The 26,166-nt window shown below is 42.3% G+C and overlaps 1 protein-coding gene across 5 annotated transcripts in view; it reads left to right on the top strand.

Moving 5' to 3' along the window:
• Positions 1–26,166, top strand: part of LTBP2 (latent transforming growth factor beta binding protein 2) — a 1,514,902-nt gene that overhangs the window by 1,063,057 nt on the left and 425,679 nt on the right. For all 5 annotated transcript variants that reach the window (XM_069208495.1, XM_069208492.1, XM_069208494.1 and 2 more), the window contains one exon: positions 22,046–22,168. In XM_069208495.1, coding sequence (XP_069064596.1) covers positions 22,046–22,168 — 123 coding nt within the window. The remainder of the gene's footprint in view (positions 1–22,045; positions 22,169–26,166) is intronic.

Raw genomic sequence — 26,166 nt, 5'->3', positions numbered from 1 at the left:
CTGTACCCATCACTTGCCCACTCAAAGCTCAGCTACTGTCCTAACTGCCTATCTTCTTCTTGGTCTGCAGCTGTGATAGATAATAACTGATATTAATTGTAAAAACAAAGTAGTTGATGTTTTGTTTTTTAGAAACGAAATGAAAACTGATCTGGTACAATGCTGATAGCCCAGCAAGAGCAGCATAATCAAAGTTCCGAGTTTTCTGTGTTTAAAAATAATTATGCTACAGTGGCACAAGGGGCTTGTAAATGAGCCCCTCTGTCGAAGCCATGCTCTACAGCCCCACCTCAGACAACTGTAGCAAAATGGGTTCTGCCCATTTAATACACCCAGATTTTTCTCTTTTTGATCACCTGGTTTTTGGTCTTTCTACTGTCGCAACTGGTATCTCACCCACGATAATCACACGGTAAACGGACTGTGCATGTTTACCACCAGTGTCTGCCTTTTAAGATAAAGCCACTACAATGCAGCAAGGGTAAAGGGCATTAGGCAGGTTACACGTGAACATTTGTGCACACATGTGAGGACAACAGGTGCGACAATACCGTTGTGCACAGCCTGATAACTGCAGACAGATATCCTGGCATGGAGGGGACTCTGCAGGATAAAATTTTGACATGGGTAGACCTTAGAATATTAGTGACCACTCATAGGAGATATCAGTGTGGTTTACTGTTTTGTCTGCAGTGACTTTATTATATTCATAGGGGGAAATCTGCCTTAGAGTGCAGTTTTGCTTCCCTTTGGCCTACAAAGTCCATATAGATATCAAAGTGGGGTGAACAATGCATCAAGATGGATTATGCAAGTCCCAAGCAGCTATATGTACATTTTATGAGTCGTTCAGAATTGTCATATTTCTCTGGCTCAGCTGGGATCAGAGTCCATGCCTTTTGTCACACTGCTGTGCCAAGCTAATTACATTATTCTCCAGCAGAATTAACAAAAGCCTTCCCACACAAAGGGAACGATTAGTACTCCACTTAGCTCCTGAGGGGGAAAGGGTGGGGAAACAAAATCTGCATCCTTTTTCAACTGTCACTATGTACCATGGTTGGGACAGCCCAGATCCACTTAACAAAGGAAGGCACCCACACCTCTGGGGCCCAGACCTCTTTCACGTTTTGATGGGAAAGGTCCTGGCAGTGGGTCCCGGGCCACTTCCCTCCCACCACCACCGCAAAGGAAGTGGCCCTGGACCCTATCTCCTGGCTGATGAGCAACAAGGAGACTGAAAAGCACTATATCCTCCCCCCTCCTGGCCCACCCCCAATGGTAATTAGCTCCTCCCTCTCTCCCTGGAGGTGCAGGGTGGCCACCACAACACTGAACACCTTGCCCACATTGAGTGAGCAGAGGAGAAGCATACTGCCAGCTCCCTCGCCGGCAGCAAAGGAGAATGCTGGCTGGGTGGAGAGCAGACAGAAGCAGCCGGAGTTGGGCTCTCCGAGCTGGTCCCATCAACGGAGGTCATTTTGGGTGCCCAGGTGGAATCAGGGACCCTCAATAAAATGAAAACAAAAAAAGGGAACAAAACAAAAGAAGCTGCACTGCGCAATGCCACTCAGCAACCAAGGAATGATACTGGAGCTGCTCATCAAATATTCAAGCTCCTTGGAAGGAGCACCCCATAATGACCGGGGGGCTGAAATTGACTAAGATGGTGGCTGCTTGTTGTGGCCTCCAACAGCGGGGGGCACCACCACCCAAAAGAGAGTGTGGGGAGACTGCAGGAGTGCAGTAACTCCCCCCTAAAGGAAGTTTTATATTGGTACTGCTCCTTAGTTTGCAGGGTCTAGGAAAATATGACACCACCCCTGAATTTCTGCCTACCTATCAAGCACTCTCAAGGCTGCAAATTTTGTTGTATCATTTTGGAATGCAGTGGCCTCTATTGGTTGGTTCTATGGCTGCATGTTTGTGGTCTAAGTTGGTCAAAGAAAGACTCAGACACTCCTAAGGTGATTTTCACAATGCTTTATTTGCTGTTATTGCTGACAGTAATGATTTATCAAGAAGGGTTGCAGTGTTTCATTGATTAAAATAATTGCAAATGGTTGCGATGCTTTATTAATTATGATTGCAGATGGATTATGAATACTGAAGTCAGTGATAGAGTGATGCCGTAGGGCATGTCATTCTGGTCTTTAAGTGTGATAATATTGATCAAACCAATAGACCTGCTTCATTTAAAGTGACACCCTCCTATTTCCTTCTGTGCTATATTGTACAGGAATATGGGTACTGTATTATTTTGGGGGTCAGGACATTTTAGGGGTCAAGTGCAATGTTACCAAAGTATTTGCACCAGTCTTATGTATATTTGTTGTATTCATTGTATTAGTTTTGTGTGTGTAATACATGTACTTTACCTTTTCTAAAGAAAAAGCACAGACTGGACAATCATTGATGATTGAATGGTAGCCTACATCTCCTCCCTTGAGCAGACCTTGGACTTCTCTGCTTTGATACCTCAAGAAAGTCAAGTGCTACATGAGGGTATTTGGTTCCCAGTGAGACGGGGATTGAGGACCCATTAGTCGTGCAGGCCACAAAATTAATGTCTCATTGCCTTACAGCAGCACACCATGACAACACAAAAAAGAAAGCAATTGTTATTCCTCCTAAAGATACTTTACCAAGTAAAATTCTACAGCATATGTCATAAACAGTTCTGTAAACAGGAGATCCATATGATTAAGGTCTGTTTGGTACAATATCAGCCAGGTGCAAGTGGACATAAAATGCGAAGATGATGATGAAGATAAGGAGCCGTAAGAACAGGAGGAAGAAAAGCATATGTAATTTTGAGTGGTGAAGGAATCCCATTGTGGATGCAGTTACCCCAGTGTGATAGGCATTGTACTTTATGAGGAATAACATTATCAGGAACCACCATTGCATAGTGTACTTGGTGCCCTACTAGACAATCTCGATAATATGATGCAAGATTAATGTAATGCTGTAATACCCGCTCACCTGAAAGGTGCACCTCAACCACCTCCACCTTAACCTCAGATGGAGTCAACACGGCCCCCTTCACCACTACAGCCCCCACATGTGGTGACAAATGCATCAGATGACAACAATATAGAGGAGGAGGAGGGAGTGCTTTGAGAGCGTCCAAAAATACAGATGACTGGGACAAATATATAGCATTTGTGTTTGGTGCAACCACACAACAAAAGAGTCGCCCCACTAGATTACATCTCCCACTTTTATTCATTGTTAACAAGAGTATCAGAGCAGTTTAATTTAATGGTACAAGTCACAGAATCAGACTGTTTTCTTTACAACTTTAAGGGGGTGCACAAAAGTCAGTTAAATCAATTCCCATAATTGACTACATTAGTAAAAAATCCTTGATACCTAGGCTTGATATTTTGATAAAAAGTACAAAGCGCCACAGGAGTTTGGCTGGTGCTCCGCTAAATGACCTCCTAGTTATGGTGCTTCAGCAGTAGGGAACGAACTGTAGATTGTAATTGCAGACTATCCAAACGTTTCTCTTCAAAATGGGAGATTGGTGTATCAGACCATGTGATGAGACCAGGCACGGATTCCTCTGAAAAATTTTATTAACAAAGAGTATCTGAATAGAATTTGCAGGTGAGACGTGGAACATCCCTGCTTTCTCTCTCTCCTGCTCCATCATGTTTCAGACATTCCAGCTCACCGGGGTCCGAAGCATCTGTTTTGAACGACTCTGAGCTTGGTGATGCTGAGGTCTAAGGGTGCAGGATAAGTTCTGCTGCCCCTTTTGAGGCTGTACCAGCACAACTTGAGGAAGGTATGACTTTATGTTCATGAGTCTGGTTAAAATAAATATATAAATAGGAGCAATCACCACACAATGAGATCTTGGATTATGATTCTCCATATCCCGGTACACTCTGCCTTTGCTTTATATGTGAACTTGCAAACTAATGTATGAATACAAAATGGTGACTCCACTAGTTTTCTAGCACCATGATTATATCACAATCTGACCACCGTAAGGCGCACTAACTGAAACAAATATTCTCGTTTTGCATATAAGATACAAATTCACTGTGATTTCTTCAGTATATGATGTTTCTCCTCCACTTTTTTATATGTACATATTGGTATTTAAGGTCTCACTCGCACCATCCTGCTCCTCTCCTCTAGTTTCCTTGACTACCTGTTGGGGGGCTCCTAGTAATGTTGTCGTTCCTGACAAGCTCACGATTTCTGGGAATTGACTCTGAGTATACTAATACTATCTCAGAATGGTGGACACCAGAGAGAAAGATGTAAAAAAACACCATAGACACTAAAGAACAGAAATCTGTCTTGAAGCAAACTAAACCGGTTCACCCATAAAAAGGAAACAAGATATGGCGGCACATATGGAAACCATTCTTCAACGTCTTAACCTGCTTCATGAAATCACTCTAAGCACCCAAACAAATATCAATGCACTACAGCCTGAGATGGTATGCCTTTGGAGTGATCTTAAAGGACTGGCTAATCTCCTCAAAGAAGCAAAATCGAGAATAAGCAACACTGAAGGCCGCCAATCTGCACAGGAAAATGAGAACCACCCTACTGTGGCAGAAAGTTGAACCTCTGGAAAGATAACTCTTAGTGTTAGAAGACAGAAATAGAAAAGAGAACCTCAGAATATTTAGCTTACCAGAAAACTCAGGAGTAAATGATAATAGCTGTGTCTCCCTTTTGCAATCTTGGATCCTTCATGTTATTGGCATCACCTTCAATAAGGATTTCAAAATTGAACAAGACACAGGGTGCCCTCTTGAATAAACATTAACCACCAATCACCAAGACCGATGATTTTCCGTCCACTTCAATATCAACTTTCGGAATCGTATCTCAACTGTGTGTGGAAAATCAAAATAATTGCTTGAAATAGAGCCAAACTAGAAATCTCCCAGGATTACACCAAGGCCACTTTTGTGAGATAAAAAAGTTTTCTATCCTTCAGACCATACCTGAAGCCAAATAACATAACTTTTTTCGTTGTGGGCCTGTTAAAGTTAAGAATTATCCATTATGGGAAAAGGATGCTCTTCAACAGGCCAGCGGACCTCAATAACTACATTTAATCACTTCAGCACCCACATATGGACACCTAGCATCTCTTGCCTTGTTACTACTTTTCGCTAATATGCTATTGTTACCAGTGGACTCACTAATGTGTGGCAAGTTGTCTCTGCATGCAGGAAGCATATATATATATATCTACTGTCAGAGTCAATAATTGTTATAATCAAACGCAATGCTCTTCGCATATATACTGTTGGAACCTAATGTATAATGCATTTACCTAGGAGAAGGCTTAACTTGGTGGGAGATTGCTTGCCAAGCAGCCCTGTACTTGTCCTATGTTTCAAGACTTTAATGCAGTGCTCATGTTCCTGTAATGTTCTGCCGTTAATCACAAATTGATAGTTAATCTCTATTCTAGACAGTATATCTTTTGGATCTCCAGTACTCGTTTATTAGATGATATTGATATTATTGTTTTTTTGTGTATTCAATATGTTTGCACTTTGTCGTTTAAAAATGATTGCCAGCATTGTTTCTGCATTATCTGGCAATATATTATTTTAAGAGACCAATCACCATTAACTGTTGGATTTCTACGCAGTGACTAACTGTAGCCTACATTGTCCATTTAATAACTAGGTGGGATGGGTGGATGTGAAAATTGTGGATGGGTAGTTTTTCAAGAGTTTTTTTGTTGCTCTTTTTTCTTTGTATCCTTGTGCCTGTTCTCTGTCACTGTTTCCCTGTCCTTTCTAAGTGTTACTGCACTTAGAGGGGAAAACACATTTAGCAAAGACCAATCCACGGTTTTACACTCCAGAGACCCTGCCGTGTGGGCCTATAAATGTTTAGTCTCTTAATGTCAACAGCTTTAATTACCAGGTTAAAAGGAAAACAATCTTAGATTTCTGTCACAAGCTTAAAGAACATATTATTCTCCTCCAAGAAACAAGAATTGGTGTAAAAGAGGTCCAACAAATGAATAATACATGAATCTAATATGGATGTTGCTACACAGCTGTTAAGAAACAGAATGACCATGATTGTATATCCATGAACCTAGGCTTCAGATGTCCTAAACATGGAAAAAATGGAGGATGAATGAATAACTACCTAATGACCCCCTAAGAAAAGATCCAATCCTAAATGTGATCAATCACTTCTTTGAAAAGAATATCTCAGATTCAATCTCAATTAGCAACCACCCTATGGGATGCAATGAAAGCAACTTTCTGTTGTACTCTAATCAGCATAATGGCCAAAAAAACAGAAAGTTAAGTGCTAAACTTAACTCTTTAGAATGAAAGATCAGAAAACTAAAACAAGAATTCATACCTACTAAAAAGAAAGATCTATTCTCAACTTTGATCTCTCTCAAATACGAATATAACAAGATTCTGAGTGAAAGAGCACACAAGTGGGTTAATGTGTTGAAAGCCAAGCCCTTTATAGAATATAATACAGCTGATAGGATACTAGACACTTATCTCAAGTATAAAAACAATAAATCTACTATCACAGCCATTAAAGACAAACAGGGTAAATCACATCTTGACAGAGGAAACATCTTAAATACCTTTCAGTCTTTCTACACAAAACTGTATAGCCCTGATAATCCAGTGGGTTTTGAAATGTGCCAGAACTATCTGACTAATATGAAAACTCTTATGTTGAACTAGGAAGAGATTTCTGAATGAAATAAACAGATACTTACTTCAGATATTTCAAAATCAGTCCATTCTCTTAAGAATGGGAATGCACCAGGTCTCGGGGTTTGCCTGCCTCTTTCTACAAAACGTATCAAGAGCCACTTCTTCCCCACATGGAAGAGATTTTTGAACAATACTTGAAAATGGGAGAAGTGAGGGTTATGTCATCAGAAGCAAGTTGTGATACATAAAGAAGGGTAAGACCCACTAGAACCCAAAAACTATATGCCAATATCACTCCTGAATGTAGACTGGAAAATATATGATAAAATCTTACCTATGCATCTAGCAAAAGCAGTGCCTAAACAAATCCACAACACTCAAACAGGTTTTACTGAAGATGGCCCGACCTTGGATAACATTAGTCTCTTCAAACATTTGTTGGAAAAGGCAAAAGTCTCTCCACCCCAATGATGACCCTAGCCTTAGGCACAAAGAAGGCCTTTGATAAAGTCTCCTGGACTTATCTGCGTGTGCTGCTTAGGAAATCTGCACTTGCCCAGCCTTTCGAAAACATGTTACTTGCATTATGCACCAACCCAGCAGCGTACATTTGGATAAACGAGGATATTGACAAAAATGTTCAACTTAACTCTAGGGGTTGCCCTTTGCCTCGTCTAATTTTCCGACTAAAATCATTCACTCTTCTCCCAAAATCAAAGGTATACCATTCTACTCTGGCCCCTAGAAACTGGCCACCTATGCTGATGATGTCTCACTATTTACGGATGAAGCAGGCCAAGCTATTTCGTCAATATTGGAGATCACTAAAAGATAAGCAGTAGTCTCAGGTTACTCTGTCAACAGTGACAAAACAGAAATCTTTCTGCTAAATAAGCTATATCTCCCAACAATAATAGGATCAACTGGACTTAAATATCAAATCTAAGCATCTAAAATATTTAGTGATAGACTTTAAACACAATCTTACAGATACAAAAATTCATATTGAAGACATACTAACTCCGAAAATAAAAAACCTCTTAGAAACATGGTTTCCGAAATTCATTATATGGTGGAGAAGAATAGAATGTATTAAAATGAGGATCTCCCCCCAGATTAACTATATCACCAGCATGTTTCCTCTCTTCATCTATGCAAATTTCTATAAGGGAATTGACAAGTTAATTTCAGACTACCTTTGGAAAAATAAATCAGCCAGAATTGCTCTTAAACATGTGAAGCTAACTAAATCAAATGGAGGCCTAAACCTACCAAATTTTCAGAACTACCAAATAGCCTTCTTACTAAGACAAGCCTGCTGGTGGGTCTCCCCATCCACACCTTTGATCCCAACTTGGATGGAAATTGAAAAAGGCATAATAAAATTATTATTATTCCTCAATATACTTAGTATATCAAACCTCAATTTTCTGTCCTTGCTAAACATCTTATTGGACATGATTAAAGCTATCAAGATCCTCGACTTTAAATTCCAGCACAAAATCTGAGGATCAACTACAACATCCCTCTGGTCATACAGGAATGTTCAATTAGATGGAAAGCCAGTCTTCTGGAAGACTGGGCAGAAAAAAGCAAAATAATTATTTATAACTTGTTCCAGGATAAAGAGACCCTTTGCCTTTTTTAGTGCTACAGCAAAAAGATGATCAACCTGATTTTGACTTCTACAAATTTTTTAGGCTAAAAACTGCTTTAAGGAAAATTAACTTCACTCACGAAGCTGAATGCATTACATATCTGAGAAATGTAAATAAAAAGAACCCTGTGGCTTTCAGTATTTGCAAAATACTGGAGGAAACAAATAACAAACTATCCGAAGGCCAGAATGAGAAATGGGGCGGTTCTCTAATGGAGATGGCTACTACCCCTCTTCCGAACAGTTATAGTCCAAATTTGTTCAACAAAAAATATTGCCAGTGCTGTATCAATGTAAATACTGGCCTATTGATAGAAGGTACTGGGCACCCATGAAATTACGTAAACAGGGTTTAAATGACTCTCTGTCTTTCTGACTTTGTGAACATAAATAATCAGACCTAAAGCATATGCTTTTCCAGTGAACCAAATGTTAGGAAACTTTGGCATGAGATAGAGACAGTAATTGCAGACATATTCTAGGCAATCATTATCTTAACTCCATGTAACATTATCCTAGTTTTCTAGTATTGGATCTTTCATAGATTCACATGCTTGCATCTTCTCAGTCGTCGGAGTGGAAGTCCCACAGTATCCTATACAGTAGTATATAATAACCAATCTTGAACCATAACCAAACAGGCGACAGCAGCCCCTAGAACACTCCCAAGAGAAGCTCACTTCCTCAGATTTTCACAGCACGTCAAATGTGAAGGGAGTCTTTCTGAGCTCTGCTCAGTTTTTTCCACAGATTACTTCAGATAAGGTTTGGACTTTGATTAAATCCAATTATGTCTGATTCTAAAGGCCTATGTTGTTCCTGCAAAACCTGTGGGAAAAAGAGAGTTCATGTGGATGATCCACTTAAAAATTATATCTATTGCCTTCGCCCTACTCATAAGGCAAAGGAATGCAAAATCTGTCGAACTTTTCCACCAAACACTTTGAGATACAGAGAAGGCAGATTGTTGCTGTGGCTACAGAGAACTAAAGTCCAAAAAACATCTTCTGATGTAGATAGTGATTCTGTACCTAAGAACATAAAAGGGCTAGATCTCTGGAGGGAACTTCTGAGGAGAGCAGAAAATCCCTTAAAAGTTATCACCAGTCAAGGGATTCTAAAAAGAGAGAGAAAGAAAAACAATCCTCTACAGAGGTAGCTTCATCTGCTCCAGCTATGCCTTGCAAGCCACAGAAGCGAAAAGGACAAAAATCTCCTGTCCTAACTTCGTCAATGACTAAATTACTGTTGACGGCAACATCGTCGACGACCACCATCACCACTGTATCGTTGACGAGACCATCTACATCGACGATGACAACATCTTCAATACAGATTCCAATATCATCTACGAGAACCTCGGAGACGCCTAAGACCTCGCCGACCACACCGTCGACAACATCACCACCGTCGATGGTCTCACTGTCGACGATAACACCGTCGACGATACCACCGGATATTACCGACGACAATGCCGTCAACGAAATAAAAAAAAAAAAATGCCATGAACCCATCCTGGCATACATGACAAACATTTCACCCCTTCTCCCAAGTCACCTTTTAGACATGAAAGAGTCAGGTGAGGAAGGAAGTTTTGGACCAGCTCATAGTCCTTCAGAGCTCCATGTTAAATATCAGGAAGAGGAGGAAGGATATTATGAGGGTGACCAAAGTCAGGAGTTTGAGGGATACTATCATCCACCCTTTACTCACAAGTACACTGAGCAACAGTAACATCCGGAATTCCATCGTCCTCAGGAGCAAATATTTATGCCTCGCACATTAGTAGAGGATCTCCAAGACATGCTGTCAGACTACAGACAACTCTTTCCTTCACAGACGGGGGTACCACCATCCACCCAGCCATGTGCAGTTTCTAATCCTACGTCAAATATACTGCCCCCAGTCATGCCCAGAATGACACCGCCACCATGTGCTATCTCTTCTCCTAGAGACGATCCTTCCACATCAGAGGATAAGGTAAGGGAAGAAGGCGAACTAACGGCTCAACCAGACAACTGGGAGGACTACCATTATCCCTACTCCATCTCCACCTCAACACCCTCCGGCTGATTCCCCTCTGGAAGAAATTGGGGGTTTTATTCTATTATGGAAAGGGCGGCAGAAAGATTTCACCCTCCTATCGCAGTGAAGCATTTAGATTGCTTCTTATATGATTTCAAGGATCATGCGCGGAAATCAGTTTATAATTACGACGGATGCATCAATGGAAGGATGGTCATCTTTAAGATCTGCAGATCCAGGGGAATTGGTCTAACCATCAAAAGCTGATGCACTTTAACAGCTTAAAACTCAAAGCCATCTTCCTCACATTGCAGGCATTCCTCCTGACGATAAAAGGTTCTCGAGTGCTGGTGCGGACAGACAACACAACCAGCATGTATTATGTCAACAAGCAGGGAGGCACGAGATCCTTAACTCTCTCACAAGATGCTCAAAATCTATGGATCTGTCTAACAAGCCACAACATCTCCTTGAAAGCCGAACACGTCTCAGGGGTGCACAGCACGTTAGCGGATGCACTCAGCAAGGCCAACAGCAATTGTCACGAATGGGAACTGAATCAAATCCAATGAGCCAAAATATTTGCAACATGGGAGAGACCAACTCTAGATCTTTTTACAATGAACTGCAATACCAAATGCCAATTTTACACAAGTCGGGATCGCCTTCCAGGGTCTTCGGGGAATGCCCTTTCAATGCGATGGTCCGGGATCTATGCATACGCTTTCCCCCCCATTCCATTAATTCCCAGAGTCATAGCCAAGATGAAGGCGGAATCCTGTCGCCAAATACTAATCGATCCCAAATGGCCCAGGCAATTTTGGTACAGAGAGCTTCTTCTGATGTCAGAAGCCACACCGATACGTCTCCCTCCAACTCCAATGCTACTATCAATGCATCAAGGGGAGATATTGCATCCAGATCCAATGTCACTGCTCTTGCATGCATGGCTCCTGAATTCCATGAGTTCCAGCATCTGAAGATTCCCCCAGAATGTAGAAACATACTTTCTAAAGTGAGAGCGGACAGTACAAACAAAACATATTGACTGAAATGGAAGCGTTTCTGTTGTTGGTGCCAACAACATAACTTACACTCGTATGAGGTTTCTACAGATCAAATATTACCTTACCTGTTAATGCTAGTGAAATCTGGGCTTGTGCACTCCTCAGTGAAAGTGCATTTGGCAGCAATTTTGACTTACAGACGCTCTTCAGACATGGCCTCCCTTTGTTCTTCGTGACTAATTAAGCAGTTCATGAGAGGTCTTCCTCCAGTGATGTTGCCCCCCCCTGAACGGCACATTAATGTTGTACTCTTGCAATTAATGAAATCTCAGTTTGAGCATATCCACAAACAAGACCTCAAATTTCTTACATGGAAGATAGCTTTCCTGCTAGCGATCACTTCCACCAGAAGAGTCAGCAAAATCCAGGCTTGGGACATGTACTTATGTGTTCTACATGTCCTGACAATGAAATGCTACCAAATTCGGTTTTAACTGTTGCAAGGCCTATATCTCTCATAGGTTAACATGGGTGCTGCCTTTAAATGTTATTAAAGCGCAGATTCCCTTTGGGAGAAAATACAAACATAGAGTTTAGGGTCTCTGAGCTCAAAATTTAAAATTACATCTTTTTAGTAAAGTTGGTATTAAGATTGTGTGTTTGGAAATGCCACTTTTAGAAAGTAGGCATTTTCTTGCTTAGACCATTCTGTGACTGCCTGTTTGTGAATTCCCTGTCTGGATCAGTTTGACAGTTGAGCAGTTTGCACCTCTCTCTAGACAGTGACACAATGGGGTCTGAGGTGTAGCCCTCATATCCTGATGAGTCATCTGGACTGGAGGGGAGGGGAGGAGTGGTCACACCCACCTGAATGGGCTGTGCCTGCCCTCATACAATGCAGTCTCCAACCTCCTGGTGTGTGGCTGGGGCCTGGCCTGGACAAGAAAGGATCTTACAGACATTTGAGACTTTACTTTGAAGTTTGCCAACTTCAAAGGCAGAAAGGGTTATAAGTAGTGGACCCAAAACCTCAGCATTTAGATTACTTCAAGGATTCAAGAGGAACATCTGCCTGGAGAAGAGCTGAAGAGCTGGGGAGAAGCTCTGCCCTGGCCTGTGACTGTGCTGTGTTGGGCTGTCCTGCAGTTGCTTCTTCTGCCTGTGCAAGGGGACAGAGACTGGACTATGTTACATTCCTGCTTGAGAAGGCTTCACCAACCAGACCTGAGTCTACTTGCTGTGGACTCTCACTTGCCAGAGGGTGCAATTCCAGTTCCTGGACCCCTGGAAGTGAATTCCTGTAGAACAAAACTGTCTAATGACACCAGACGACACCGTGAGACTTCGCATAGGACGCTGCTGCCCAGAACAGCGACGCCGCTTACCATGAGGCTGTGGACCTCACTGAGTGAGCCGAATCCGTCAACCCTGTGAGCTGACGCCGCTACCCCAGAACCGCAATGCCGCCTGCCCCGAGGCTGTGGACTTCGCAGAAGTCTGACGACCCTGTAGGTCTTGCGTCACTGCAGCCGCTAATCCCGCCTGACTCCCCTGACACCGGAGTGTTGTGAGTCTAACGTCCATGACGATTCGATGCCATCATAGCACCTGCGGCCCTGTGATTTCATCGCGACCCCGTTAGTTTGCCCACAGCATTGTGAGTCCACATCTGCCGGAACCAAGGGATCGACTTTGCATCTGACGCCGCTTCACCTCCACTGCCCTGTAGTGGGGCCCGACGCCGCAGTCCTGCCATGTGGCACCAAAACCGATGCTGCATCGGACCCAGTGAAGCCGCTCTCCCCAACTCCGTTCACCGGCCTGTTTGCTACTTGTTTACTAAGGTACTTTACCTGGGGGTCGAACTACTCCGTAAATGGCACCATTGGCGTTGCATTGCAGGAAACGACTCCATCACGACGCTGCATATTACCAACTTGCAGTATTTGTGCCTCAGAGTACTGTTTTCTTGCTTTTAAGTGCTAAATTCGTATTTTTACCTGTAAATTGTGGATTTTTATTGTATTTGGTTTTGTTTATTTAGATAAAATATTTAGGCGGTCATTCTGACCCTGGCGGTCAAAGACCGCCAGGGCGGAGGACCGCGGGAGCACCGCCGACAGGCTGGCGGTGCTCCAATGGGGATTCCGACCGCGGCGGTAAAGCCGCGGTCGGACCGGCAACACTGGCGGTCTCCCGCCAGTTTCCCGCCGCCCCATTGAATCCTCCAAGGCGGCGCAGCTTGCTGCGCCGCCGAGGGGATTCCGACCCCCCCTACCGCCATCCAGATCCCGGCGGTCCGACCGCCGGGAACCGGATGGCGGTAGGGGGGGTCGCGGGGCCCCTGGGGGCCCCTGCAGTGCCCATGCCACTGGCATGGGCACTGCAGGGGCCCCCGTAAGAGGGCCCCTACAAGTATTTCACTGTCTGCTGCGCAGACAGTGAAATACGCGACGGGTGCAACTGCACCCGTCGCACAGCTTTCACTCCGCCGGCTCGATTCCGAGCCGGCTTCATCGTGGAAGCCTCTTTCCCGCTGGGCTGGCGGGCGGCCTGAAGGCGGCCGCCCGCCAGCCCAGCGGGAATGTCAGAATTACCGCCGCGGTCTTTCAACCGCGGAACGGTAACCTGACGGCGGGACTTTGGCGGGCGGCCTCCGCCGCCCTCCAAGGTCAGAATGAGGGCCTTAGTGTTTTTCTAAACCTGTGTTGTGTCATTTTGTAGTGGTTCACTGTATTACTGTGTGTGTTTGTACAAATACTTAACACATTGTCTCTGAGTTAAGCCTGCTTGTTGGTGCCAAGCTACTAAGGGGATGAGCGGGAGTTAAATGAGTGTGATTCTCCTTTACCCTGACTAGTGTGAGGGTTCTTGCTTGGACAGGGGTTAACCTAACTTCTAAGCAAAGACCCCATATATATCCTCAAAACGTTGCGCTGTTTTGCCTACGGGCTTGCCTGATGGTAGCAATATGCCTAGTGCTACTTAATTAGAAAAAACGACCTTCCACTCACTGAAAGTAAGTCACGGCACTCTGTGGAAATATTCAACTGCAAGTTTTAAGCAATTAGAACAGAGAAGGACACATCAACACGTTTCAGTGATTCCACGCCTTGGTCACGACGCTAGTCATCAATTTAAAAGTGCATATATACAAAAAAAATAATCAACAAACAAGCACTGGCAAAGCCAACAGGTCTTGCCTATACAAGAGCTGTTGGCTTTAGCAATGTATTTTGCCATGTTGTACACCAGTGTGGCTGCGATTCAACATGGCTAAAAGTTAGTGGTTTGGCATGTCAGAGTGGAGTGGGAAAGGAGTGTCATACAGTGGATTTGTTGGAATGGCAGACTCTGGAGTACTGTTGTGGAGTTGAGTTCAATGGCAGATGTGTTGTGGAGTGGCATTGGGTGGATTGAGATAGTGGGGTGGATTGGATTGGAGTAGACGCAGTGGATTGGATTGAATTGGGGTACAGTGGGGTGGATTGAGTGGAGCAGGTGATTAATTGGAGTGGGGCAGGGATGTGGAATTCCTGTAGCCCAACACCCAGGACATATTGTTTGGGGTCAAGGGCAACAAGCTGTCATGTTTATTTTGTCCTTGGGAGAAGTAAGCCAACCCTCTGCAGCACAAACCTTTTGGCTGCCAGTTTACAGGGAGTGAAGGGAATTGACTGCAGTTGAGGTAATATGTGTGTTCATATTTTTAATGCTGTTAGAACTTGTATTTATGGTTCATTAATGAAACACCTTTATTATTAGGGTGAGCGCTCTAAATAAACGTTTTAAGGTCACACTACTACTGACAGTGGCCTATAAAAAAAAGTGTACACACATGTTTGAAAAGTTTAACAATATGAGTGTAATGCTCCCAGAATGCTCTGATTGGATGCAAATGTTTGCAGAAGCTTGTAAGCAAGAGTGGTGATTCTTTGCTTTCAAAATAAAATGTTCAGAAAAACATTTTGCTACTGTGAGATTTTAGATACTATTTCTTTGATGCATCATTTAATAAAATGTGTTCATGCATGCTAGTATTTCTAAGACATTTTCATAATGGAAAATCACTGAGACCATTTTCAACAAGATTATAGGAAACATGAAAATAGATAAACAGTGGCAAAGCCAATTGATCTGACATTTGTTGTGAATCTTTTGACATGGCTTTTGCAAAACGTTAGTGTTGTGGAAGCTGCCAGGCCCTCACCACTGTAACGAACACTGGCAAAAAGCAAAAAAAGCTTTTTGATCTAAAAAAAACCACATTGCCGCCAGTTGTGCACAGCACCTGACCTGAGTCACTCCGGGGGAGGGGCTTCCATGTTCTTTGCAGGGACCCCCCTCCAGTTTCATTACGCCACTGATTGCCACAGTAGTTCCTGGCACTGGACAAAACTACTTTATGTGCCAATATGCTCCTTATGGAAGATCAGAATGCTATCATTCACGGTAAAACTAGCTGATAGAGAAAAATACGTTAAATAAAAACAAAATGTCTTGGTTAACGCCAGACCTAATTAGGGACCCAATTCTTAAAGAAAGTCACAAAAGTGCACCCATGGTATATGTCTTTGAATTAGTGGCTTTCATGAATTCACAAGAATTTACAGAAGTAAACTAGGGCATCGCCCTCCTAGAAAATATTTGTGAACGGTATTTTAGCACAAGCACATATGCCTGTGTAGATTTGCCCATGCTAAAATCTGTTGAGTGTTTACAAGTTTACTTTCTCTCCAACCACTTTTTTCCCAACCCTGGAAGAACTTCTTCTTTTGCCCTTGACAGCAGTAAATTTCCATCCTTGCTTAGTATGGGTAAAGATTAGAGTAGAGCTCGTGAAAATCCTTAAACCATGCAAGTTAGAAGGTTTGCACAGACTCAAAGGCATTCCAGCCCTGGAACTATTGCTTACTGCTTCCTCCAGCCCCAGAATGTAGATCTGCGGAAAGACGGCAAAATAAGGAAATTGCTACAGTAGGGCTTGAATTTGCTAGTATTCAAGCCCTACTATAGTATTAGCCTTGGTATAATGAGGGATGCTATTACGAGAGTGCTTATATAAGGAGATTGCTGCCATAATTTGTAGCCGCACTACAGGGCACCAAAGGGACAAGTAGATTTTTTTTACAAGACAAGCAAATTTAAGAAGCAATCTGTCCCATGGACAAATGGATATTTTATTGAATTCCACACCCCTGGTGGGGTTGATAGGATGGAGTGGGGTTTATTAGAGTAGGATAGGTTGGATTAGAGTGGAGTCGATAGTATTGGGGTCGGCTGCATTGGGGTGGGCTGGATGGATTGGAGTGGGGCAGACTGAACTGGGATGGGGTGGGGTGTATTGGACTGGAATAGAGTGGGTGGATTGGATTGGATTAGGGTGGGATGTTTTGTATTGGAGTGGGGTGGATTAGGTTGGGGTGTGGTGGGCTGCAGTGGGATGGAGTGGAATGGGGTGAGGTGGATTGGACTAGGGTGGGATGTGTTGGATTGGTTGGATTGCATTGAGGTGGGGAGGACTGGAGTGAGGTGGATGGATTACATTGGTGCGGGGTGGACTGAACTGGAAAGGGGTGGAGTGGATTGGGGTAGAGAGGGGTGGATTGGAGTAGAGTTTGGTGGATTGGAGGAGGGTGGGGTGTATTGAAATAGAGTGGGGTTGGACTGGAGAGGGTGGATTGGACTGCTGTGGATGGATTGGATTGGTGTGCGGTGAATTGGAGTGGGGTGGATTGGACTGGGTAGATTGCATTGATGTGAGGTGGATTGGCGTGGGGCGAATTGGATTGGAGTTGGGTGGACTGGGGTGGTGTGGACTTGATGGAGTGGTTGGGATTGGAGTGGATCACATTGGGTGGAGTGGATTTGAGTGGGTGGATTGCATTGAGTGAGGTGGATTAGGGTGGGGTGGATTAGGATGGGTTAGATTGGATTGAGTGTGGTGGATTGATTGGGGTGGATTTGATAGGGATGGGTGGATTGGATTGGGATGGGGTGGAGTGGATTGTGGTGGATTGGACTGCAGTGGGATGGATTGGATTGGAGTGGGGTGCATTGGATTGGATTGCTGTGGATTGGATTGGTGTAGGGTGTATATATTGGAGAGGGGTGGATTGGGTTGAAGTGGGGTAGATTAAGGTGATTTGAAGTGGGGTGGATTGGACTGGAGTAGGATAGAATAATGTGGACTGGTTTTGACTGGGTGGATTAAAGTGGATAATATTGGTGTAGGGTGGACTGGGGTGGTCTGAATCGTAGTGAGATGGATTGGGTAACAGTGGACATGATTGGAGTGGGGTGGGATGGATTGAAGTGGGTTGGACTGTAGTGGTTGGATTGGATTGGGGTGAGGTGTATTGGAGTGGAGTGGGATAAATTGGATTAGATTGGTGTGGGGTAGATTGGATTGGGGTGGTGGACTGGATTCTAGTGGAGTAGATTGTGGTGGAATGGAGTGGGGTGAATTAGGATAGAGTGGGTGGACTGGATTGGAGTGAGGTGGATTGAACTGTAATGGGGCAGATTGTTTTGGATTGAGTGGGTTGTTTGGAATTGGAGTGGGGTAGGGTGGAGAGGGCAGGGTGTTTTGGATTAAAGTGGGGCAGATTGGAATGGATTGAAGTGGGGCAGGTTTGGATTGAAGTGGGGCAGATTGTTTCGGATTGGAGTGGGGCAGATTATTTTGGATTGGAGTGGGACAGATTGTTTTGGATTGGAATGGGGGAGATTGGAGTGGGGCGGATTGGAGTGGGACAGATTGTTTTGAAGTGGGGCCGATTTTTTTGTATTGGAGTGGGGCAGATTGTATTGGGTGGATTGGGGTGGTGTGGGGTGAATTGGATTGAAGTTGGGTGGATTGGATTTGAGTGGGTATATTGGGTGGACGTGTAGTAGATTGGATGAGAGTGGGGTGGATTGGAGTGTGGTGAATTGGATTGTGGGGTGGATTGGAATGTGGGTGAGGTGGATTGGATTGGAGTAGGGCTTATTGTTTTGGATTGGAGTGGGGCGGATTAGGACAGATTGTTTCAGATTGGAGTTGAGCAGACTGGAGTGGGGCAGATTGAAGTAGGGCAGCTTGTTTTGGATTGGAGTGGGGCAGGTTGGAATTTGGTGGATTGGAGTGGGGCAGATTGGAGCGAGGCAGATTGGAGGAACGGATTGTTTTGGATTGGAGTGAAGCAGATTGCTTTGGATTGGGGCAGATTGGAGTGGGGTAGATTGTTTTGGATTGCAGTGGGGCAGGTGGGAATTTGGTAGATTGGAGTGGGGCAGATTGTTTTGTATTAAGGCGGGGCAGATTGGAGTAAGGCAGACTGTAGGAACAGATTGTTTTGGATTTGAGTACAACAGATTATTTTGGTTTGGGGCAGATTGGAGTGGGGTAGATTGTTTTGGATTACAGTGAGGCAGATTTTTTTTGATTGGGGTGTCTTGCTTTGGATTGGAGTGGGGCATATTGTTTTAGATTCGAGTGGGACAGATTGGAGCGTGGCAGATTGTTTTGGATTGAGTGAGACAGATTGCTTTGGAGTGGTGCCGATTGTTTTGGATTGAGTGTGGCAAATTGGAGTGGGATGGATTAGATTGGGATGGGTTGGGAGGATTGGAATGGAGTTGTTTGGAGTGGATTGGATTGGGGTGAATGGTTTGGATTTGAATTGGGTGGATTGGTGTGGTGTAAAGTAAGGTGGATTGGGTGGATTGTAGTGGGGCAGATGCAGATTGTAGTGGTTGTGGATTGGGGTATACTGCATGATTATGAGCTAAAGCACTTTTTCAGAAAATTACATACAATAAAGAAACAAGGCCGCTTTGCAGTATTTCAAACAAGATAATCGTCATCTTTTGAGAAGCATGCCCACAATCAAAAACAAAAGAAAACATGAGTGGAAAGTGGGAAAAGATAAACTGACAAAAAAAGAAAGTTCGCTATAAAAGTCCTGCTCAGCGTGGTTTTTACCAGTCACAAGCCTTCTGTTTGCAGGGAACTAGAAGTTAAAAAGAACAAAATAGAACCTCAATCACGTCCGGAGCAGCGGATGGGCACTGAATAACTTGAATCAATCAGTGTTTTATCCCTGCTCCACAGAGAGAAACCGAAATGATGCTTGCCCTGCAGTGAGGAATTACAAGGCTGTAAAGAAGGGTGTCACGCCTTTGGAGGTACACTATTGCGGCATACTGATAGTACAAATTCCTCATCTATTTGTGTTACACTCACTGTACAACGGTAAATCTTACGATTGCAAACCGTTGCTCAGTAGTTCATTGATTAGTTGCAACATGCACATAATGCATGAAACATATCCTAAGTTCTAATCAATGCCTCCACAATGGGCACACATACACTGAGTGTTGGTACCTGTCCGCACCATTTTGTAAGTGCAGCTCTTTCATTAGAACTCATATTGATCCTAATATACAGAAACACATTAAAATTAAAGAGCCTTATTACATACCAATCAAAATAGTTTACAACCAATATAGTCACATGTTGTCATCGATTCTTAGTGGGTATACATACACCGCTACCTTGCAGAATTCTGTCCTGACATTAGCACTGATGGCTACAGCACTTGTTAATGCAGAACAGCGCCATATAACAAACTGCTTTTTTCATATAGTTCCTCTAATTAAAAGTGCAGTGACTCAATAAAATAATTATGAATCTTTATAACATGTGCATCTTTTATTCTACATTCTTAAATAAGTTGATCAAGCCCTTGTAAATGCACATTTCTTCTACCATTGAAGGGTCATCCCAGCGTTCACACTGGTTATTCTAAACACCTTTCCTTACCAGTGTTCATACCATGCAATGTTGTTCATCACAGACAAACACTGCAAATATGGCCTCAGTGGGCTTAGAAATAAACTCATTTGTCTTACACCAGATAACTCCCCGCACCTGTGAACTTAACAATGATTACATTGATTGTATCCCTTTAGTAAAAATAAATTCAAACTGAATTCACAAAAACATTTCACAAAAAAATTATTTCAATAGTAAAAAAAAAGCAAACAATAAAACACCTCAAGTAAGTTTTATTGAACTTAAGTCCTCCACAAGGGTACTTATTGCATGAAAATGAAAACGGTTATCCATATATCAATGACGATACATTATTTGTCTTCCAGTTCTGTACTTCCAGGCTTTCTTTCTGTAAAAACGTATACATAAAATAAAAGATTAAAATCAACTTTTCTTAAGACGATCCAAAAGAGTGCAGAAAAAGACCGCCTACGGAATCATAGGTAGATATACATCTCCTCATCAATATTAAGACTAAATGGTTCTTTACTATTCACCTCCAGGATATACCTGAATTCCAGTCTTCTGAGTTCTCTTTCTCTTTCTTCTCCCCTCACTCTTTTTAGGCGCACAGTCCATAGCACTGTATTTGATTAACTTTTGGTCCCCACTGTGTACCTTCTGTAAGTGACAGGCCACTGTCATATATGTATGTATATATATATATATATATATATATATATATATATATATACACATATATGGTATAAATGTGTGTGAATAAGAAGATATAAAAATAGATTTACATACAGAAACTAAATTAAATAATGTTAAGGGAGGGTCAAAATTTATGAAAAGGTGTTTTGGTAATAATAATTCACTATATAGAAAAGCAATGTTATTGTAAAACATGTTTTGAAAGGAGATTTTTGAAAAACAATGTTTTGGAATATTATATTATTACGTGGATCCGATTCATGTATAATGCAGACCCTGGATTTGCAGCACTGCTTGCATGAGTTAATGAACAGAGCAAATAAGATAATTTCCCTTCTACCACCTGTGTTTTTGATCTCAATGGCACTCCATAAAAAAGCATTCAGCCTGAACCAGACCAGTATGACTGTGCCCACAGGATACCCTCACATGTACATAGCTTCCTCTCACCATGAGCTCTACCTGATAATGTTTCTTTACTCTTGTTTATGGTTCTCTTTTTGATGGGAGGATGATGGCATGGCATCAAGTAGACCAAGTTGTGGACGTTATGGTGCTACAGAACCCTGTATACATGCGCTATACTGAAAAATTGGTGTCTGTCACATGGTACAGAACCCATATATGAGCTGTCCTATATGGTCTTAATATTGCAGTGTGCTACAGAATCATTAACATATATAAAGTGATCTGTCTATGCCAACTGAGGTATAGAAGGTGAGTGATAAGGACAACGTAATACTTTGCAGAGGCCTTTGAGGCCTGAAATGTATGAATGGAGATGACTCAATTGAAGTGTAGGAGGCAGATATTTGGGATTAGAAGAAATGTGATTTAAGAATATGAGGCCAGTGATGGTGAATTTAGCTGGACTTGATTACAGTTCATATGGCCAGGCAGGAATTTCTTGATAGTTCTGATATTGTGGCAGTGAAAGATACTTCTAATGAAATCCTGGGATTGGGTAAGACTTTATAGAGGTCTTTGATATCATTGATAAGGGTGTAGTAAAATTCCATTTAACATGTGTGAGATAGTTGATGAGTATTGAGTGTGATTCCTTTTAAATGTTTGCGGTGAGTTATTTCAACGAGTCAGAATTGGTTAACCTCATGAAGCCAGCAATGTGAGGTATTATATTACACACAATGCAATAAATACCCTGTAGGAACGCACCTCCTTTGTCTTTCAGATGAAGACGAGTGTGCCAATGTTGGGTTCTGCATTCACGGACAGTGTATAAACACGGATGGTTCCTATCAGTGCTCCTGCTTTCATGGATACAAGGCATCAGACGACGTCAAGAGCTGCGAAGGTGAGCACATTGTAGAAACAGATTAGATTACTCTGTAATAAAGGAACATGGAGAGCTTTGACAGTGTGGACTAAAGAAAGAGAAAAAATAGTGGCGTGAACAGGTTTTAGGAGACAATTCTCATTTCTGGTGAGAGGATGTCATTGGATGTGTTGGCGTTAAAGGCAAGGGTCACATGTAGGGAGAGATGAAATAATAAAATGGGGTGTCCAGGCAGTAGGAGGCAAGGTTCAGCTTTAATGAAAGGAATTTAAGGGGTATCCTCAAGTGAGAAGGCAAGGTCCATAACATCACATGTTTTCAGTACAGCTTAATCTAGTTTTCTAAATCCAGGACATTCTAATATCTCCCTTTTTGTGGCCGTGAACATTGCTTTCAACCCATTACATCATTTCATTGAAGCATCGGTTTCGGTAGCGACCTCTGGCAGTTTGCTGACTGATGCCACAATGGCGATGATCCATTCCTCAGGTAAGTTCTGAAATAAATGCAGGCCACATTCTGTTGCCTGGGGGTCCTTGTAACCAAGGAAACTGCAGCTAGCCAATTTAAACCCAAGAAAGTGTTACTGAATGTAAAGAACTGGTCCCCATGTTACTTTAAAGCTGTTCCATATTCCCTGAGATTTCAAGGTTCCTGTGATGACCCACAACTGGTTTATAGTGTCACAGTGTTGATACATTCCAAGTCCTGCTGGAATCTAAACTAGATCTCCTAGAGTTGTGTAATCCTGAGATCCCTGTTGATATTCAAGGAAAATGGCAAATCCTCTGTCCATCGAGATTCCTGAGGTTTTGTCTATGAGACAGGCACTGTGTATGATAGGTACTGTGAGGGCTTTGTGGAGGACATGCGCCGTTAGAACTGCTTGTCGGACGGGTATTACTGCTAAGTAGGTGCAATAGGCATCCTAGGGGCTGCATTTAATACAGGCAATTTCATTGAATGACTATAAGAAAGGCTTTTTCTTGGGATATTTATTTAGCACGTCATGAATGGCAACTAGGATAAAGAGCATTAGGGCACTTTGCAGATGTAAACCTACAATGTAAAAGACCAGAGCAGCACAACAAGTACAACCATACAAGTAAAGCCAAATAATTATGCTGTCCTGGATTCAGTGTTTTATTTTTTGTGAATTTCATGGATGTTTTCCCAGTGATTTCTAAACCGTTTGAAATCATCCCTTATCAGTTCTTATTCAGTTATCACACCTGACAGTGAGACACCCTGGAGCTATGAATTGTGTTGGTATGTGAAAAGTCCTGTGTCATGTTTTCATCACCCGTCAATGTGTATGGTAACAGTAGTCTTTTCATAGATACCTGTCACTATGTCTATATCATACTTTGAATGGTTAAAGCCTCACGTGTTTGGCAGGCTACCTGTTATCAGTACTGACTTATTAGACAAGGGGACTGATGTATCAAAGGATTTACTCATTCAGCATCTGGGGATAAATGTGATTGTACATATTGGGCGAGATTCATATGAGCCAGCCATTTCACCAGTCAGTGAGATAATGAAACACTGCCAAAAGATAGAATATGATTTTATTATTCACATAGTCTGTACAGTGCATAAAGTAATTAGATTATACCTACAACATGCCTCTAAACCCTGTAACTTTAATCCAAGCACACGAAACTCGATGAAACAAAAGAAAGAAGAAACAGTATGTTAATGACATCCCTAAAAAACAAAACGTAAGCAGAGAGACATTAGAGCAGTCTTTCTTACTGTTACCATGGATAGCAAAGTTGCACTCTGTTAGCCACTTCAGAACGAAATAAAAATTACTTATTGTCCCTGACTTTCTTTTCTTTGAGTGGCATTTTAGCTTGTGGTTGTGCAGGTGTTTATCTGTGTTTATATGTTTACATTGATGAGGCTGTTTCCTTTTCAGTGGAGTGTTATCAGTTATTATATGTTTAAGCATAAAACATGAAGGCCTAGAAAAAATATTTACAGAAACAGGAATGGGTGGGCAGCATACAAAAGACAGATTAGGTTAGGAGTTAGAAGAATAGACAGGATTTTCACGTTTTCCTGATCTGAGGAATCATTTAAATCTGCAGTGGCAGAAAGATCTAAAAGTAGATATATGTGCCAGTAAGGTTATGGAACCTAGTTACAATGCGACTCGAAATAGAGAGATTGTCACTCAAAGTGATAGAGCGTTCCGTACTAGTAATTTTACCTGTATTTGGACGCTCTTTAGGCCGATGAATCTTTTGGCTAAGTGGGACCCTCGGCACCCTTAATCAATCAATTTCATTAAATCAATAATCAATAACGAACATAAGCAACACCCTGATCAACATAACACTTAACAATTAATCCAGAATACATTTTCGATGAACCCTGACCTTTCAGTCAGGAATAACCACACCAGTTTATTGCAAAGTTAGTGAATTTATTTCCCTATATTAACAAAGCTAGCACAATATAGATGTGTCTCAACACCAAATGATAAACATAAATGAACATTAATAGCTGTCCATATCGGCGAAACAAGTGCAATCTATGCAGCATTTGAATAACAAGGCATTCGATAATAGCAATGCAAATCACTAATACGATAATCTGTAATGAACTAATTGCATACATTTAGTCAGCATAACAAGGTCTCAAATTGCATCGTGCAACAAAAGGAATCCTCATCTAACCACAAATTAGCATTGGCATGTGGGACTTCATGCAAAAACAATTTAGCAACATTAATTTAGAAAACTCCTAGCTAGGGATCTTATCAAAAATCAGCAGTTGGTTACCTAAAAGAAACACAATGCAATTGTACAATTTCCTTTCATATTTACCAATTACGATCAGCATACAAGGAAGTCTTCGTCTCACAGGTACCGTTTCTCGATCTGCATGGGTACCGTTTCGATCGGCATGGGACGGGGCAAAGGGGCAGGGGTGGACGGGGCAATTGCCTCACGGCGGCAAAGTAAAACTACTACTTCATGCAAGGGATCAAAGTTAAAGTCTCTAGGGCAAGAATTATTTAGAGTCTCTCTCTCTCTCGATTAGAGAAAGCATCAAAGTCTCTTTCAAAATGGCGTCGCAGCAAGATGGGCCATAATAGCTACGGAATGACGCGATGTCGGGCAATAGCTGGTAATGGCTACCTTCTTCTCGTGCACCTGGTTTAAATAGACAACAGTTCAAGTCCAGTAGGGTCTTCCATTGGAGGGTTCATAGGTTAGCTTCAAATTGTCCAATCAAAAACGACAGTTCTCAAGCTTTTACTTAAGCATACATTATCCTTGGAGATGGGTACGCAAGTTGCAACATTTTATACCAATTAACTCACTTTCTGAGCTTCCATTGTCCGCACCTGCAGATTGACCTTGGAGTAAAGAGAAATATGCCAGGCTGGCACGAAACCTTAAGATAAGCATGTGAACGATCTCAGTGGAAAAGTACAGCTTCAAGCAAAAATACACGTTTAATAGCTCATTGGAAAAATACGAGCATCTAAACCGTGAGACCAGGCAACTAGGCCGAAGCCTCCATTAAAGTCATGCTAAGCTAAAACATTTCAAGCAAGCAAATCGTAGCACACGTTTACGATTATGTCGGATTAGTGCAATTCTAATACATCACGTTATATAAAGCACGCTTATAAATGTTGGCAAACTACTCTGAGGGCACATTTTGTCCCCGTACAATCTTTATTAGTTCGGTTAAAGTCACACATGATTATTGCAGCACTACGTTTATGCACTAATAAATCAAAACCTTCATTTTCTGCTTCATCAAAGTGTATCACTTGCAGTTTACTGTTGTTTAAAATTGATGTGGATTCCTGGATTCCCATCTGGGATGTTTAGGTGCAGAGTGTGGCCAGAAAAAAATGGTTCAAATGTCATGGTGCCGTGATTTATAGGTGGTTGCTGGTTATATTATGTAAAAGAAAAAAAGGTAGGATTGGTCGGTGCTCCTGAATTACAATTATGGGCTAGAATGGAGGGAAACGTGGGTATGGAATT

The sequence above is a fragment of the Pleurodeles waltl genome, chromosome 9, assembly GCF_031143425.1.
Source record: "Pleurodeles waltl isolate 20211129_DDA chromosome 9, aPleWal1.hap1.20221129, whole genome shotgun sequence".
Classification (NCBI taxonomy): domain Eukaryota; kingdom Metazoa; phylum Chordata; class Amphibia; order Caudata; family Salamandridae; genus Pleurodeles; species Pleurodeles waltl.
The sequence above is the reverse complement of the archived record's forward strand: the minus strand, read 5'-3'. Positions and strand labels throughout refer to the sequence as shown.